This window comes from Spea bombifrons, chromosome 2 (genome assembly GCF_027358695.1).
Source record: "Spea bombifrons isolate aSpeBom1 chromosome 2, aSpeBom1.2.pri, whole genome shotgun sequence".
Classification (NCBI taxonomy): Eukaryota; Metazoa; Chordata; class Amphibia; order Anura; family Pelobatidae; genus Spea; species Spea bombifrons.
Window position 1 is genome coordinate 16,812,832 of NC_071088.1, and position 17,304 is coordinate 16,830,135.

Sequence of the window (17,304 nt, forward strand, 5' to 3'; positions counted from 1 at the left end):
AGTTTACCTACTTGTTTTGTAATGTCGGTCTAATTTCAATAGCATCACTAGATTCACGAGAACTTAATGCGAAAGAGATTATTATAATGGTAAATCCTGTTTGGCCACTTTCCTTTGCAAACAAATATTGTATAAAATGCCAATTTCCTGGTCTGTTCACACATTAAAGATGTTGATTAACTATACCATTATGTGCTTTACTGTAAATTATAACTGCACTTTACATAGAGATTAGAAGTGGGAGCATTTTTAGCCTGTAATCAACAAATATGAAATCACAATGCAGAATGTTAGCGTGTGTTTTACTGTAACGTGTTACTGTTTGTGAGCATATGATGTTAGCATGTGTGTGTGTCTGTTTCCACATGGTGTTAGTGTAAGAATAATGGTTAAACATACAAGCTCGATAACCCCTTGTCATGAAGGGGTTAATTAGAGTACCATACAAAGTGGTGCAGCACTGAAGAAAGGTGTGTTTTATGTCCTACTGCCCCAATAAACATCCTTTAACTGCAGACCAGGAGGTAATGAATAAAAAACCTGATTAGGGAAAAGAAGAAAAAAAAAATGGTTGCTAATTTTTTTTGGCTGGCTCCTAGATCCACCCCAAATTGTTGACCCCTCTATTAATTTTTTCCCATCTGCCAAGATAATACATTATATACAAGAAACAAAAACTGTCTGCGCTTCTTACCCTAATAAAGTTGGCAACAAATATATAAACATAATATAAATGAGAGGTTTTGGTTATATGAATTGGCCAAAGCATAATTAAGCTCACCCTTGACGTGGCGGGTGAGCTTAATTATGCTTTGGCCAATTCATATAACCAAAACCTCTCATTTATATTATGTTTATATATTTGTTGCCAACTTTATTAGGGTAAGAAGCGCAGACAGTTTTTGTTTCTTGTATACATTGTACAGCCAATACACTGTTTTTTGCAGCATGCTTACACCTGTGTGGTAGGCCTCGTATTACACATTTGTATTATTTGAGCCTGTGACTAGTTTAGCGCACCGACATTTTTCTTTTCCAAGATAATACATTACCATACCATATCAATACAATCATGAAGGGCAGAGACAACAAAATACACCCCATTGTCACAAAGTTTCTTCCACTAACATTGGTTTGGTATATTATGACCTCCAGGTAGTGTGTGTACTATTGGTAATATCATGACTGTATCACTCTGTATTAATATTTTAATTTCCTTTTGAATGAAAGTACATAAATCAGATAATACCACTGTAGAATTATATAAAAATGAAAAAATATTCCCACTTAAACAGCATTAAGTGTAAAATGTTAACTATGTTTTTTTTTATTTTAACATATACTGAGCAACTAGTTATATGGAATACACAACATCACTCAGAGATTATCAGAGATTATCTCAAAGTGGTGACATGAGGGTGTTACAGTTAAAACTCTTTGGAACCTTTGCAATTTCCTGTTTAAGAAATTCTAAACAAGTAACAAATATAATTTGTCAGGAAAAAGGATATATATTGTTTAATTCATATTTAGATCTGATACACATATGGAAGAGGATGGCAACGTCCGTGGTCTTTTGCAAATGATACATCTCTTTGCAGAATCTTCACATTCATCTAGGCATATGAAGAAGCCATATAGAATGGAATAAGCTATGAGGCAGGTAGGTGCATCAAAGCTCCATTATTGCAAATGGCCAATAAGGGACGCATTCTGAACAAACACTACATAGGCATTGGTAATCGATAACACGTTGAATAATGTTCAGAGTTCAAATTACTCCCCCTCCCCTCATCTGATGCTCCACCGCTGTGCCAACTCACTTCATTAGCTTCCCATACCCTCCAGAATCAAATTCAAACTTCTGACCCTGACCTACAGAGCCCTTAACAACTCTGCACTCCTCCTACATCTCGACTCTCTTATACAAATATACCCCTAAGTGCCCTCATCGGTCCTCTCATGGCTTGAGTCTCTCTTCTACCGTCATTACCTCTTCACTCGTCTGTATTCAGGATTTCACCCGTGCTGCACTGGAATTTGTACGCGACTTTCAAGAGCTCTCTGAAAACCCACCTTTTTCGAGAAACATACAACCTTTCCTCCTAACACTCTCAGCCAACATCCTAATCAAGCCATTTGAACAAATTCTATAGATCATCCTGATTCGATCGACTCATTTCCATACAAGCTGTCCTCTCCTACCATTTCATTTTCCCCTCAATCACACACTAGATTGTAAGCTTGTAAAAGCAGCGCCCTCTTCTCCTTTTGGATCTGTTATTATGTGTGGTTTTAAATTATTGCAGACTCAGATTGTAACGGAACTATGGAATCTGATGGCCCTATATAGAATTCATTCCTTTAATTTAGAGAGACTATTAAATGTATACAAAAAGACAAATTAGGGCAAAAGACACAAATTCAAAAATCAGCACACGTCAGGGTCAGGGTATCTAAAGTTTGGACCGGGGCTCTATCCCTTTGAATTCTTTTGGTGTTAACCACATCATCTTGACCCCCCATTATAAGGAGCAGAAAAAGGAGAGCTCCAGGCAAGTTTCTAGGCAAGCATATATTTAGGACATTTAGAGAGTATATGATGCACAAGTACAAATTAACCTTCCCTAGAAATTAAGCATTCTTCTTAAACCCAAGAGAAACGTTAATCAGGGGACTGTCCTATGAAACCAGGCCACCCTGACATCTGGTCACACTGATATCTTGCCTATTTAAGAAGTTTGCATGGGTCACTAACAATCTGCTTTCCTCAACTAAATGTTCTGCAGCGTCTCTCCGCTACCCTCCCTAACATTTTATCTACTTCCTCCCCCATTTCCTTTCACCCTGGCCACTTCCTCTCTAATATCTCCAGGAGGAAATGGCCAAGAAATAATTGTCTTTTATGTACACACTGCCAAAGCACCATTACAAGTAACCATATATTCTGATGTATGGGTATGTAGTTATATTTATTTATATAGACATTTTACATCAGGATTTTCCTGCCCGCAGGCTTCTAGGGTAAATGATGCCAAGGACACATTCAGCTCAGTTTCAACGTTTACTTGTATATTACCACATTGACAAAGGCTGGTGGTTGAATTACTGCATGTAGAGTTAAAACACTAGCATTTGAAATAGCCTAGGATGTCTAGTTTTCAAACACATATGGCTTGATGGGGTAAATTTAACTGAAGGGGGCATACCAAGACATTTTGGGCAATGCTATGCTTCCAACTTTGTGAGAACAGTTTGGGGAAGGCCCTTTTCTATTCCAGCATGACTGTGTCCCCAGCGCAAAAAGCAAGGTCCGTAAAGACATGGTTGGATGAATTTGATGGGAAAGAACTTGACCTGGCCTCAACCCCATTGAACACCTTTGGAATGAACTGGAATGGAGATTGTGAGGCAGTTTTCATCCAACATCCGTGTCTGACCTGACAAATGCTCTACTGGATGAATGTGCAAAAATACCCACAGAAACTCTCCAAAATCTTGTGGAAAATCCAGAGAGAGGAAGCTGTCATAGCTGTAAAGGGGGACCAACTTCATATTAATGTCTATGTATTTATAATGTAATGTCGTAAAAGTCCAGTTGGTCAGGTCTCCCAATAGTTTTGTACATATAGGTCCATAGGACATTTTCACAGAGATTTATACAATAGATGCATATATTTTTATAATCATATACAGTGTTGTTTGCTTATAAATAATACTGACTGCACTAAAAACATCGGTTTTTTTTTCAGACAGCTTTTAGTCCAGGGGATCTACAGCTCAGCAGCTCCTTCCTTAGATGTGAATGCATTTGAAACTACTTACAGAGGTAATGAATCGTAGTGTTTCATGCACAGAGGATACCCCCCCCTTCATGTTTACTAAACTAACTCTGGAGCTGCTGTATTTAAGGATTTTTTTAGTTATTTACAAATAAATGCACACAAACCTAAAATCAGGGAAACCAGACCCATTTTGGTTCCTACCAGCCACACATCCTTCCACAGGAAACACTTCCTGCTCCTGCTGAAGACAGGAAGTGCCTACAGTCCAAACCACTTAAGCAAGGGGAGGGGATTGAATATTCAAATTCCCCTAACTTTCCCTGCAGCTTCTCACACCCTGACATACAGGAGACAGCCGGGTGAAGATTGGGAAAGGGGCAGCTGTGTATGAGCCCCTGTTGTTGTGGGGTGAAGCCGTTCTTGCGTTCTATTAGAAAAACTGATTCTGCGCGCATGGTGGGTAAAGGCAAGGTGAGCAGAGCTGGACATGATGCTGACGATATTGTCGTGTAACTGTTACGTCGCCAAGAATTCTGGCCGAGCGCATATACATCTAGCCCGTTAAGATGTATGGATGAGATACAGCTAGTATATAATACTATCTTTTATCCATAGAAATAATTAAATAGACCAGTTGTCACATTCTGTGTTTCAAAGGTGGATTAATGCTGACCCAAAATACATTTTTATCTGGTTTAAAATGGTTGTACTTTAATGTAAGGTTTAATGATCCTAATAAAAGTTACATTTTATTAGATTAGTTATAATTGTTGCTCTGTCACCGTTCATCTGCTGCTCTGTGTCAGTCGCTCCGTTGGCTCCTCATACCCTCCAGATCAAATTCAATCTCTGACCTACAGGGTCCTTACCAACTCTGCACTCCCCACGCATATCTACCCTCTTATCCAAATTCACTCCCGACCGCCCTCTTTGTTCCTCTCACAACCTGCATCTCTTTTCCACCACCATTACCTCTTCACTCTCCCCTGGTGCTGCACCCCTTCTCTGGAATTCAACTTTCAAAAGCTCTCTGAAAAACCATCTTTTTCGAGAAGCATGGAACCTTTCCACCTAACACTCTCAGCCAACATCCTAATCAAGCCATCTGAATAACCAACACATTTTATAGATCATCCTGACTCGATCAACTTATCCCGAACCAAGCAGTCGTCTCCCAATGTTTCACTTTCCCCCTCAACCACCGACTAGATTGTAAGCTCACAAGAGCAGTGCCCTCTTCTCCTTTTGCACCAGTTTGTTATTGTGTGTGATTTTAAATCACTCAACTGAGTGTAACAGCGCCACGGATTTCTGATCAGGGTGACTGCATCGGCCAACTTTACTAGGAGACTCATCATTTTGACATATTGCATATCACATGTAAAGTGCTTCCCTGCAGCGGGCAGGTTGTCTCAGCTCATGTAAAGGAATCACACGTCTCACACATGTGCTGGTTGGCAATATGCAAAATGATATGTGTCCTGGAGAAAAAGGCACACGTGATCACCCTGACCCTGACTAGAATGACCACATGTCCCGGATTGCCTGGGACAGTCCCGCTATGGGACTTTAAGTCCCGGGTATAATGCATTGTCCCGGTATTGAAGCGCCGTCCTTCTTCTTTTTTCTGACGCGGAGGAGAGAGAACTGGTAACTAGCTGTTATCACCTCAGGCTAGGATTTCTGGGACAACTATTGACCAGGAGGTCAATAGTTCAGCTTTTATATCAAATTAATCCTGCTGTCACTGACATAAATCACATTTTGGAAAATCATATTCATAACAAACCACCTGTTGGTTATTGTCATAGAACACCATTCATATCATGCATTGAAATCTTTCCAATAGGCGAAGACCTTTTACATATAGCACGATTCATGGTACATTGAATACATGAGAGGCATAGGTAGGCAAGAACACAAATTACAATAAACATTAACATAGCTGCTGTTGGTCCTATAGTCCTATTGGGTAGCATTATTCCCATTTTTACTTGAAGCGACACAAACAGTTCCTCCTTTAGGGATATTCGAAATACGCACTCTCAGCAGAATGTGGCACCACCTCTTCTCTGTACCAGCCGACTCCAGTTGTATTGGTTAATTTCATGTCTTTCAATGTCCACGGAACACCGATAAATGGGTATCCACCAGGGGCGTAACTAGAAGCCCCCCACCCCCAACCTACCCCCTCTCACACCATCTACCCCCTCTTCTCAGGCTCCCTACCCCCATCTCACGATCTACCCTCTCCCTACCGCCTTTCTCACTATCTACCCTCTCCCTACCCCCCCTTCTCACTATCTATGCTCTCCCTATCCCCCTTTGTAGGTCACTTACCGTGCAGCCCTGTGGTGGGGGCGCAAGGCCTCTGTCTGGCTGCTCTGCCGTGGTGCGCGTGGCTTCACTGCTGAGCGCCAGCATATGATGTCATATGCTGGCGCTCAGCGTGAAGCGTCGGCACCCGAGACAGACGCCTCACGCTCCCACCACTGCAGTCGGGGCAGCGCTGAGGCAGGCGGCAGGGAGCAGAGGAGACAGAAGGCCGCCGAGCGGTTGCTGAAAATGACCGCTCAGCAACCCATGGGCTCCTCTGACTGGCAGAACTCCAGGGCCCGGTCGCAATCGCGACCCTGGTAGTTCCGCCACTGGTATCCACCTAACTCACCGAAAGAAACGGCTCCACATATCCAACGTTCCATGCTATTTGATATTACTCAATATCTCGCCAGTAAATTCATATATGAAAAATGTAATGTCCCATTTTAAAGGCACTCTTCATTTCTTGAGTACCTTTACCATGTGTGCGTTGAAAGATTGTATGTTTTCACTGAAACACAAGTGACTTGACAACCACTGATATTTAAAATTTAGGGCACTGCGAGGCATAATTTAGCTGAATCATAGAGGCACTAACAGTTATCATATCTCACCAATAGTTTGAATTAATTCAGCCATATATTTAACCTTCCATTACCCTCACAGCCTTTACATCACTGCAACCATTTGCATTCACTCCCATCACTCTCAGGCACATGTGCCACCAACACTGCTCCCACCATAGGTTCCTTTAACCCTTCGAATTGCATGCCTTGTTTTAGGCCTCTGACCTCTGTGACATCTGGTGTATTTTCACACTAACAGCATTCCCTTTGCTGTTCACTTACACAGTGACCACACAAGAGAGAAACTCGGTTTATCGATTGTGTGTAGTGGTGATACTCGTAAAAGTGTTTGTGCACGTTTATTGAAACCTGTATAGCTGGAGTGGGTTTGTGCTTCAGCCCTTGATCATTTCTTAATAGGCCCATGGCTTCTGGAAATTAAAAGATACTCTACACAGAAAGTGTGTATGGTTATCTTGCCCAACTTACTAGTGGCTTTCTTAACATTCTTGTCCCAGCATTAACACCCGGCTTTACAAATGGTCATCTAAAACAATGTAAACATATAAAATACACAAAACATACATACACAACAGATACTAAAGTACTAAGACTTCCCATAACATTGACTTTGTGGTATCTTCTCCATCTACCTTGAGAACATTAATTTTCAACAATCTCTCACTCATAGTATTGTGTACAGTACTGGAGACCGTATCTCCAGAAGGACATAGATATGTTGGAGAAAGTTCAGAGAAGGGCTACTAAAATGGTTTATGCATTAAAGGATAAACCTTACCAGGACAGGTTAAATGATCTTCACCTATATAGCCTGGAAAAAAGACGTGACAGGGGGATATGATGGAAACATTAAAATACTTAAATATCAACAAGAGAAATGCTTTTGACTTGATAAAGGGAGGACTCTCGAAAGCTTGTCTATTATTTTAAACAGTTAGTCCAATAACAAAGGTATTACTAGATTCTGTAACGTTCAGTTTCTTTTTGCATTCTTATACACTGGACTAATACGGCTACTCCAAACTACAGTATCTGTGTCTGTAAACTCATGCGCTTCATAGTGTACCGCTGAATGGAAGAAATAAAACATGCATGTTAAGGGCAGAGTACTGAAGTTCAGCAAAGGATCGCCCAGCTCTTTTATGGGCACGCTTACAACAGCAATTGCTCGAAATAGCCCTCTTCACTTGGTCACCGGACCGGTCTATTTTGTGGCCCTCAGAATTGTTACTTTAAATCTGGCATAATGTTCAACCGCTCCACAGGGTATATTTTCATTTGACAAATAACCCCACCAAGTACACTGAATACTGTTCCTCAAGCCTGCTTGTGGTGCGCTGTATGGTTATCTTATCTCTCCCTCCCAGCTTAGTCTGGGCCTTAAATCTGTCCCTCTTGTATGAGTTGTGGCTGAGTTACACCCCCCCACACACACTTTCTACCTTTGGCGCACTCCAGTTGTATCCCTCCTCAATTCTTAGTCCTGGCATTAGTGCACTCCAGTTCTAGCTTTTTCTACTCCCTACTCCTGGCTTTTGTGCACTTCAGTGTTATCCCTCACTTACTCCATAGCCCTAGCTATACTATACTCTAGTGTTATCCCTCACTCACTCCTTAGTCCTACCTAACTATACTATAGTCTAGTGTTATCCCTCACTCACTCCTTGGTCCTAACTATACTCTAGTGTTGTCCCTCACTCACCCACTCCTTAGCCCTGGATTTGGTGTGCTCTAGTGTTATCCCTCCCCTCTCCTTAGCCCTAAGTATACTACACTCCAGCGTTATCCCTCCCCACTCCATAGCCCCTCTCCGCGTTATCTTCCTCACTCCCTAGCCCTGTATGCGTGCTCCGGTCTCTTTCGGTGTCCCCGGTGTCTTTCGTCTCCCATCACCGGCTTTAGGACATGACCCGGACCGCTGCCCCCTGCCTCTGGAGCACCCGGCTTTCCTCCACGCTCGCGGTCTCCAGCCCCCCCCCGGCCTCCTCGCAGCCAGCAGGCGCCTCCCCTCGGCCCCAGTGTGCTGTCTGTGTCTGCCTGGGCCTCCTCTCGTCATTCCTCACACGGCAGCTGCAGCAGCGGATGGGAGGACGCGGCGCGGATCCCGCAGCGCAGACCCCGCCGCACGGTGAGTAACGGGGGGACGCGAAATAAACTTCCCCTCACACTCCAGTTCATTACGAGGGGCCAAGCGAGCAGCTGCAGCGTTTAACCCCTTCAGCAGGGGAGGTAACGGACCGCGTACCTGTTACTCAAAGAGTTAATGAAGCGCTGGCATTGTCTTTCACCTTTAAGATGTACCGAGAAGCCGACATCAATGTATCTTGTGCTTTGGCATTTCAGGGGTTAATGAAGCAGCTCCTCGGCACGTTTTTCGTTGACATTACTTTTTGGGCAGCATAGGGGCCTCTATATGTCCCTCTATATGCGCCCTATTTACATGCTCTCCATTGTGAAGCCCGGGTGGGTTGGAGCGGGTCTGGTCTGCCCCCTGGGGCATTATCGGCCCTGCGGGACCCCCTTCCCCCGGGCCGGGCCGGTATTGGGTTCGGGTTCTCTGTGGAAGTTAAACGCGCCGTGAGGGAGGCTTTTCTGTTATTTCTTCACCCTTTGTGTGCCGGAGAAGAGTCGCATGAATGGGGTCAGAGCTCAGGACCTTTCAGACTCTGTATAATGATAATCGCAACATGGGTTTTCTAACAACCGGTTAGCCTTTTAAACTTGGATCAGCGAACACTACTTGATAAATCGAGTGAGTGATAAAGAGCCTCTGTACACCTATGAAGAGATTCCATTAAAAATCAGCTGTTTCCAGCTACACTACTCATTTACAACATTAATCCCATCTGCGCTGGATTTCTGATCCATTTCATGTTATTTTAATGGACAGAAATTAGCTTTTCTTTCAAAAACAAGAACATTTCTAATTTCAGCATTTACAACAAAAGTAGAATTTGGAGACTGACGGGTGAGTGTGTGTGCGCTTGTGTGTGTGTATATAATATATATATATATATAATTTACAGATAATATATATTGAGGGAGGTTGAGTTAGAAACCACACTGCACACTCAGTATAGAAGAGTGGCTGTTGAGTGTCACTAAATATAATCTGACAGCTCAGGGCTTCCTAATTTTAAAGTGCTACAGGTTTGAGGTTAACCCTTTGCGTGCCCACAGATGGGAATGTTGGTGTTTTTGTTAAATACCGTGTTGTACCACATTCCCCAATCCTATTTCAGGTGTCCTGATTTGTACGATGCTGTTAGAGAGGTTAATGTTTAACTAAGGCAACTTATATGCAAAGCAGCCTAATGCCTCACGTAGGAGACCCATATGAACTGGGATCTAGAGGTCAGTTGCAAGGACTTGACATGTTTCATTATATGCTGAATTTATAGCGCTTACATACTCTGTAGCAAAGTATTTTGTGTGGGTATCGCACTTCTGTCGTCTGATGCTAAGTCGCGTTTTGTTTCTTGAAGCAGAACAGCAGGGACTTTTTGGTAAAGCTCTGTGTGGTTGTCCAGTTTACCCGCGATAAATCCAGTTTTCGCTAGAGCCGAGGGTAACCTTTCCCAGCAGGGTTTTGGGCGCTAAGAGGAGGCACCAGCCTGAACTGACGTCAGAATCATTGCGTGTGAAGTCATCCGGTTATTGTTAATAGACACATTTCACTGTTTTTGCGATTGCGCTGTTCTTTGGTGCCGTTTGTTGCTTAAATGGTTCACGTGTGACGCGATCAGTGCCGTGTTCCGATCTCTGAGAGGCTTTCATGTCGTGTGACCGTGAGAAGATGAAATAAGTGACAAGGTTACTGTTTCATGAGACTTTTTTGTGACCGTTATATTTATAAATAGCTAAAGGCTATACAAGTTTGTATATATATATATATATATATATATATATATATAGCTCTTGTTTGATTAGCAGTTGAATAGATTGTACGCCTGGAAGAGCAGAGCCCTCTTCTACTTTTGTACCACTTTATTATTGTGTGATTTTTATTTTTTATTTTATAATTTCAGTGACTTTGTAGTAACAGCGCTACGGTGTCTGCTGGTGCTACATAAATAAACGTAATGTCGTTGGCCTTGCGGCTGCACTTAAAGGACGTTGGCGTCTTATGTCTCCAAGTATGCATCGTACCCACACGCGCAGAGCGATACATGGGCGATCCGACAACGAACAAAGCTGAACGATGGCTCAGAATCTGAAGGCCATGTGCACGTAGGATAGAGAGCGGGCCATATCCTTACTAAATGTTTTTGGAACTGCCCCTATTTACACTATGTTTTAAGAACCGGATCTCTATAGGGGGCTGTGGGATCGCCTGCAATGTCAAGGTGGTCCCCAGATATATAAAAAAAAAAAAAAAAAAAAAAAGAAGTCAAGAAACCACTGATCTGCAGCGGCGTTATATTGTCTTTCCAATGACTTTTTGGTCCTCTGTGTGTTTGTTGTTCTATACGTTTAAATGGATAAGGACAGAGAACGCCTTTTAACATCCGTTAGTGTTGCGCTGATTAGGCCTGGTGGCTGCTCACCCGCTCCCCATCATTATTTCCTTAATGCCGCGTGATGAATGGACTGATAATTTTGTACATGTGACTCTGGAATTTGGCCGAGTTCAGGGAGCTATAGCTCAGAGATTTCCATTCCCGGCGGACGGACGAGGGGTTTTAGTGTTTTAGCTTATTGTGTCTGAATGAAGGAAAATGGAGAAGTCAACTGATTTACGGGAACAGAACATGAAACACTTCTAAATGAACAGACAATTCTGATTTCAATCTGCTTTTTTTTAAAAAAATTGATTAGAGATTGTAACAAACTGACCCGATTTCTACAGTATAATTGTTTATTTTTGTTAATGTAAAAAAGAAGTTAATATTGGATTTTTATCCTGGACGACAGAAACAGATTTCTTGAATTGCTGATCCCAAAGGCTGCCAGCCAGATCTAAACAGATCTACTCAAGGGATATGCAGAGTAGGCCCTCTAGCTTCTGCGGAACTACAACTCCCAGCATGCTCTACCAAATGTATCCTGCTGAGACTTGCCTATACCTGGAGCGCGTGTGCCTTTAACCGTTTAGTTACTATATGTGTTGATTTGCCTCTGTCCCGAGACCCCGCGCTCTGCGTACATATGTTGTGTTGTATTAAAAGTGCATAGAGAGGCAGGAGTAAAACTCAATAGAGTCAGGATGTTGAATATTCTTTTTTAACCCCTTAATGACAACGCCTGTACATGTACGGGCTCAAAATGCATTGTTTTGAATGGGATTAGGGACCGCCCATTGTCCTTAAGAAATTAGCTGCACAGAGGGCTTGATATTATTACTTAAATTATACCATGGATCAAAACTCTTACAGGGACCAATCAATCTTTATATATAATAAAGGGTTAACTGGAATGACGTTTTACGATCGCTAAGTGCTTTGGGATGCCGATTCTCAGCAGGGTTAGTTTAGTTAATAGAGTGGCTGATGAGACTTCTGCAACAAACTATTATTAACCCTTTGCGGCCCTTGCACATGTAACTTTCTGTTTATTGGGAGTTTGTTAAAGCTGGTGCGCTCCGCGTACTTTGTCCATTTAAGTATTAATATAAGGAGGAACCCCCGTGTTTTGCTGTGTCGAATGAGCAAGCTGCTGTCTTGTAGATGTCACATGTTAAATGAGTGCCCGTAGCTTTAAGAAGGATCTGCACGCCGGAGCTAGCGGCTAAAACCGCGCATGCAGAGTCCAGGCAGCGGGGATAATTCAGTAAACTGTAGATCCTAGAAATCAATCTAGATGAGCCTGTGTTGCAGGAAGCACCTGCCTGGCCATGGATAATGTATAGTTTAATCATGAGATGTCTTCAACGTCTGGGAGCTCTGCGGATTTTGCCCCCCATCCCACCTACTTCCCCTCCTACAATGTCGTGTGTCTTGCAACATCAGCATCCTGCAAGCGTGAGCTCCAGCAAGTTCCCGCACCCATTGAATTATACACTATACAGGGCCAGCTGTCCGTGTCCACCCTTCTTAATGAGTAGTGCAGCGGGGGAGTTGGATCCACAGCTCTTCCTTTAGTGAATAGACCCTGGTGCTGTAAGGCTTTTTTCTTGGGCTTGTGAATCGGGGAAGAGGCGGAAAGTCCTAAAATCTTGATGCTTTAGTGAGCGTGGATATCTGGTGACTGTGTACGTGTAACACGTATGTGTTAAACCTGTGACTATTAACTATTGGTTTTCTTGGGCTAATAGGATTTCAGTGCGGGCTGAGGGGTCATGGGAAATAAAGGGCAAATATCCCATAAACAGGTAACTGAAAGTAGCTATAAAATGGCTTTTACGTGTTTTTGGCAGAGTAAAGGCTGCAGAGAGCAAAGGAAACCCAGACATATTTCCTTCCTTTTGTGTTTGCAGCATCAGCGTAACTTGTATTTTGCGGTAATTTGCAGCTCTCAGCACTCGGGCAGAATGTGTTAGAGGTGACAGGAGGCAGCCGTTTGTCTCGCGTCCGCTTTGGGGCCGAATCAGGGATTTGCACTACACCAGTTGGAAGTGAAATTTGGGGTGAAACCCTTTTAAATGTCTCGCCCTTCGCTTCTTTTCATGCTGGTATTAGATAACATGACAGCCGCACTTAACACAAAGACATATTGATCTAGAGGGAGACGAAGGCTCTTACAATCCTTTATGCATTTTTTTTTGTATTGTATATGAGCGTTGTATAAAGTATGAGCCCCATAGAAAATCCTTGGACACATGGAAGGTTGCAGTGTAGTAAATTGCCCCCCCGTCTATGTGGTGACCTACAGGCAAGATGCAATGCCCTGGGGGTTTTAATAGTCTGTACCCTTTCTGAAAAAGAGCAGCTTATTTACTTTTAAACCATGGTAGGTGATGGTATGTGTCACTTGACACGTGCTACGTGATGGTATATGTCACCAGACACGTGCTACGGGATGGTATATGTCACCCGACATGTGCTAAGGGATGTTTGGTAGGCCTCGTATTACACATTTGTATTATTTGAGCCTGTGACTAGCTTAGCGCACCGACATTTTTTCTTTTCCCTGTGCTAAGGGATGTGTCCGCCTTTGCTATATATCAGGCAGCCCATTGTGTTCATGATTCAAAAAACTCAAACCTAGTCTTTGGTCCTGTGGATATACACAGTAGCCTTGTCCCTGTCCCATGCATTTTTAAATGAACACAGATGCTACCCTGTACAACTTCTGCTGGGAGGCTGTTCCACATATCTATCACCCCCTCAGTCAAGTAAAACCTCCTTATGTTAAAGCGTATAACACTTAGTTTTATCTTATTGCCTTTTGAATATTCTCTGGGAATAGAACTTGATCCCTTATGCTGTTTTATATAAAATAAACTGTAAACTAATAGAAAATTATGATTTTAATCAACTTTTATTGATTACACCTAGGATCGGTTGATGAACTAGCCTGGTTTTAAAGTGTGTGTGTGTGTGTGTATATATATATATATATATATATACACATAATGTGTGTGTGTGTGTGTGTTATTTTATGTAAAAGCAGCTGCCAACAAAGGGGCACAGAAACTAAACAAAAATGGAGAAAGGAAATACCTAATTGGGGATTAATTAGAGTACAGAAGGTGCCGGAGATCCTTGATCTTCCGATACCGACGGCTGTCTTTTGTTTTGTTATAAACAGAAAGCTGAGGACACAAACACAGAAACCGCGAATAGCTTAAATCGGACAATAGGATGGTGTCGTCGCTGGCGTGCGTAGGAATTGCACATATTGATTAGGGTGACTGTGTGTGAGATTTGACCATTTGTCCCAGGAAGCGTCTACTGAAGTGTTAAGTGACCCAACGGTCAGGGGTGGAAGTCGCTACGCGGTGCTTTGGGGCTGGACGGAAATCTTTAGGAAGGACAGTGTGTAGCTGGGAGCGTTTCGGAACCATCGCACCTTGTCCTCGGCGCTTATTACAGGTGAGGGTATTTATTCTAACGGTATCGCTGCTCCTGTTACTGCCACTCTTCAGGTTCTAGGTCTCTCCTGTGATTATTCCTCAAAGTACCGTAATCCCGGCCAAGTCTGTATGTCTGATGAGTCCATGGCTTTGTGAAAGGCGCTTTTTAGAACAAATATGTTTTTTTTTTTTGGATGGAAATTCAAGACTTATTGGTATTTATCCCCATCCTGCAGTATAGGGCAGTCTAGGCGAATAATGCACGTTTTAGGTAGACGTTTGTTCTGTCGTCGTGAAAGTCGCCCACTTTGTTTCCTCTCTCAGAATGTCGGCCTTAGAGGTTTTGCAGAGAGCCGTGTTGTAATGAAGTGTAGTTACGTATATAGTGGTTTACATCTCCCACATAGATCATATGTGAGTGGTAGTTACGCGGTTGATAGATGCCCTCACACATTTATTTTACATAGACCTTTGGTCTGAAAGTGCAATGCTCTTGTGGCCATAATTGCGAAACGTGAGCACCGAGGTCCGGGGGGGGCTATGTATGTGAGTGCTCACTGTGTGAAGGCCGGTTGGGACACTCACCTCTGCCCTTATCTAGGTAATGTAAGTACATTCACTGAAATTGTGAGGTCGTCTGTCTGCCAGCAGACAAGCAACTTAACTTTTTGTTGTTGAAACAGTCACGCAGACAGGCTTTATCTATAGATCCCTGCAAATAAAGCTGGTGCCCGATTGCCCTTTTAAGGGGCACCCAGTATCCCAGACATGCTCGTCTCCAGTGAACGTTGTAACTACTTTAACATGCATTCATGAAGCCAGTAGAAAAAATAAATCACTTACCTTCAGCAGAAGCTGCAGCTCCAGAGCTGCACTGTACCGCCTCCTTATTGGTCAATAAGTGGCAGAAAAGCACTCTAAAATATAAAAGGGCCACTCGGCTATCGTATGCATTAAAGTGCATATGATTCCTGGGTTGTCCCTTTTAAGCCCGGCCTTGCAGATGCCTCCATTGCTGGTGGGGCCGCCCTCTGTCCTGATTACATCATAGTTTCAATGTCTTTTACAACAGTAAAAATGATGTATATTTTGTTGGAGCCAATAGGAATTACGCTCTATATCAGGACTTGATGAATAGGCTTCATGATATCTTGCAGTTAGTGTGGTGGTTATACATGCATGCGCCGTCTTGTGTAATTTATTTTTGGCGAAGAAGCCCTCGATTACAGGCTTAGATAACACGGACGCTCCGTAATGTAGACGAAACGCGCGGGGAAACCCGCTGAGAGAGCACCGGCGACAACCACCATGTAAAGATCTAAGAACTCGTGCCTGTGAAGCTCTTAACACAACTGCATTAAACTACCTATAGCAAATGTTTGGACATGGTCTTAACCCTTTCATGACCATATTGGTTTTTTGGTGGGGGTATTTTTTTTTGCTATTTTTACTATTTGTTTATTCAATCACAATTGCCCTTTGTCATGTTTTTTGTACTCATAGAAGTTATGTTGTTTTTCTGAAAAAGGCTTTCTTTTGATGCCATGTTTATGGCCTTAGGCCGTACTATTACATCTTTGGATTGGTTGGGCCACATTCCTTATGATGTAATAGTGAGCCCTAGGGGTATTAAGAAGTTACTTTAGGGAAGTGGAGGGGAAGCTTGTCTATCTGATACATTTCTAGTTCTAGACATTTGGCTGATGGAGCGTCACAATATCATTTTGTGTACTTGGCACTGTCTCTGCGTTCTAAAAGTTTCCGTCCTAAATCTTAATCCGCCTGGCGGTGGTTGGCACAAGGTTCTTACGGCAAATTTTAGCTGGTAACACTCCACCCTGTTTCAAACCACAACTCCCAGCCGTGTGTGTCTACGGACCGGCTAGGAATAATGGGAGTTATATTTTATGAACTCTGTGTTACACATAATTGGCTTTTGCTGCTTTGGGAAACTGAAGAACTTTAACAAAAGAATAATAATTGAAACAAGAGGTTTGATGGTTAAATATCCAGTTGCAGCACCGACCCTTGTTTATGGCTTCATTCATTTATCGAAATCCAGTGTGTGTGTGTATATGTGTGTGTGTGTATATATATATATATATATATATATATATATATATATATAATGCGCCATAGCCTTTTGGCACAAATAAAAGAACGGCCACGACTTAGTGAGTCATTAATTACCGGAGAAATACTTCTATAAGGGTGGGATAGTCTGGTTGAAGTTTAGCTATTTGGCACATATACAATAAAAGTAACGTGAAGGGTATAAAAGGCAGTTTCATATCACAAATATCAGAAATCCCGATGAGACAATTGCTATAAATACAACATTACGCAACCGTAATGTACAGATACTTATTAACTGGATTACTTCCCAGGAGGTACTGTTACGCCACGAAGATCGTCTGCTAGGTGACAATGAGAACATAGTAGCCAAAAGTCTATTAAGACACCCAAAGGGATCTCTAGTTGAAAAGAAAAAAAAAAGATGCCAACCCCCCTTACCCCTCCAACAAAATTAGAAATTCTTCTGCCCCACATCCCGAAAGTTTTTAAAACTTGTTTGGTGCCCTTATCAACTTAAACAGAAAGAAAAGAAAAAACTATGAAGGTTATTATTTTCCTTGGAGGATGTTGCTGAACATAAATG

At 42.5% G+C, this 17,304-nt stretch overlaps 1 protein-coding gene across 6 annotated transcripts in view; it reads left to right on the forward strand.

Annotated features, from left to right (window-relative positions):
- The first annotated feature begins 8,728 nt into the window (after positions 1-8,728).
- ST3GAL6 (ST3 beta-galactoside alpha-2,3-sialyltransferase 6) overlaps positions 8,729-17,304 on the forward strand; it is a 50,799-nt gene continuing 42,223 nt past the window's right edge. For 2 of the 6 annotated variants that reach the window (XM_053456925.1, XM_053456929.1), the window contains exon 1: positions 14,570-14,664. Coding sequence is in view for 1 of the 6 variants with exons in the window: in XM_053456927.1 (XP_053312902.1) it covers positions 8,774-8,819 (46 nt within the window). In the remaining 5 variants the exon portion in view is untranslated. Of the gene's footprint in view, positions 8,820-14,569; positions 14,665-17,304 lie in introns of those variants that run through there. The other 4 variants (XM_053456927.1, XM_053456924.1, XM_053456928.1 and 1 more) reach the window with 4 other exon arrangements.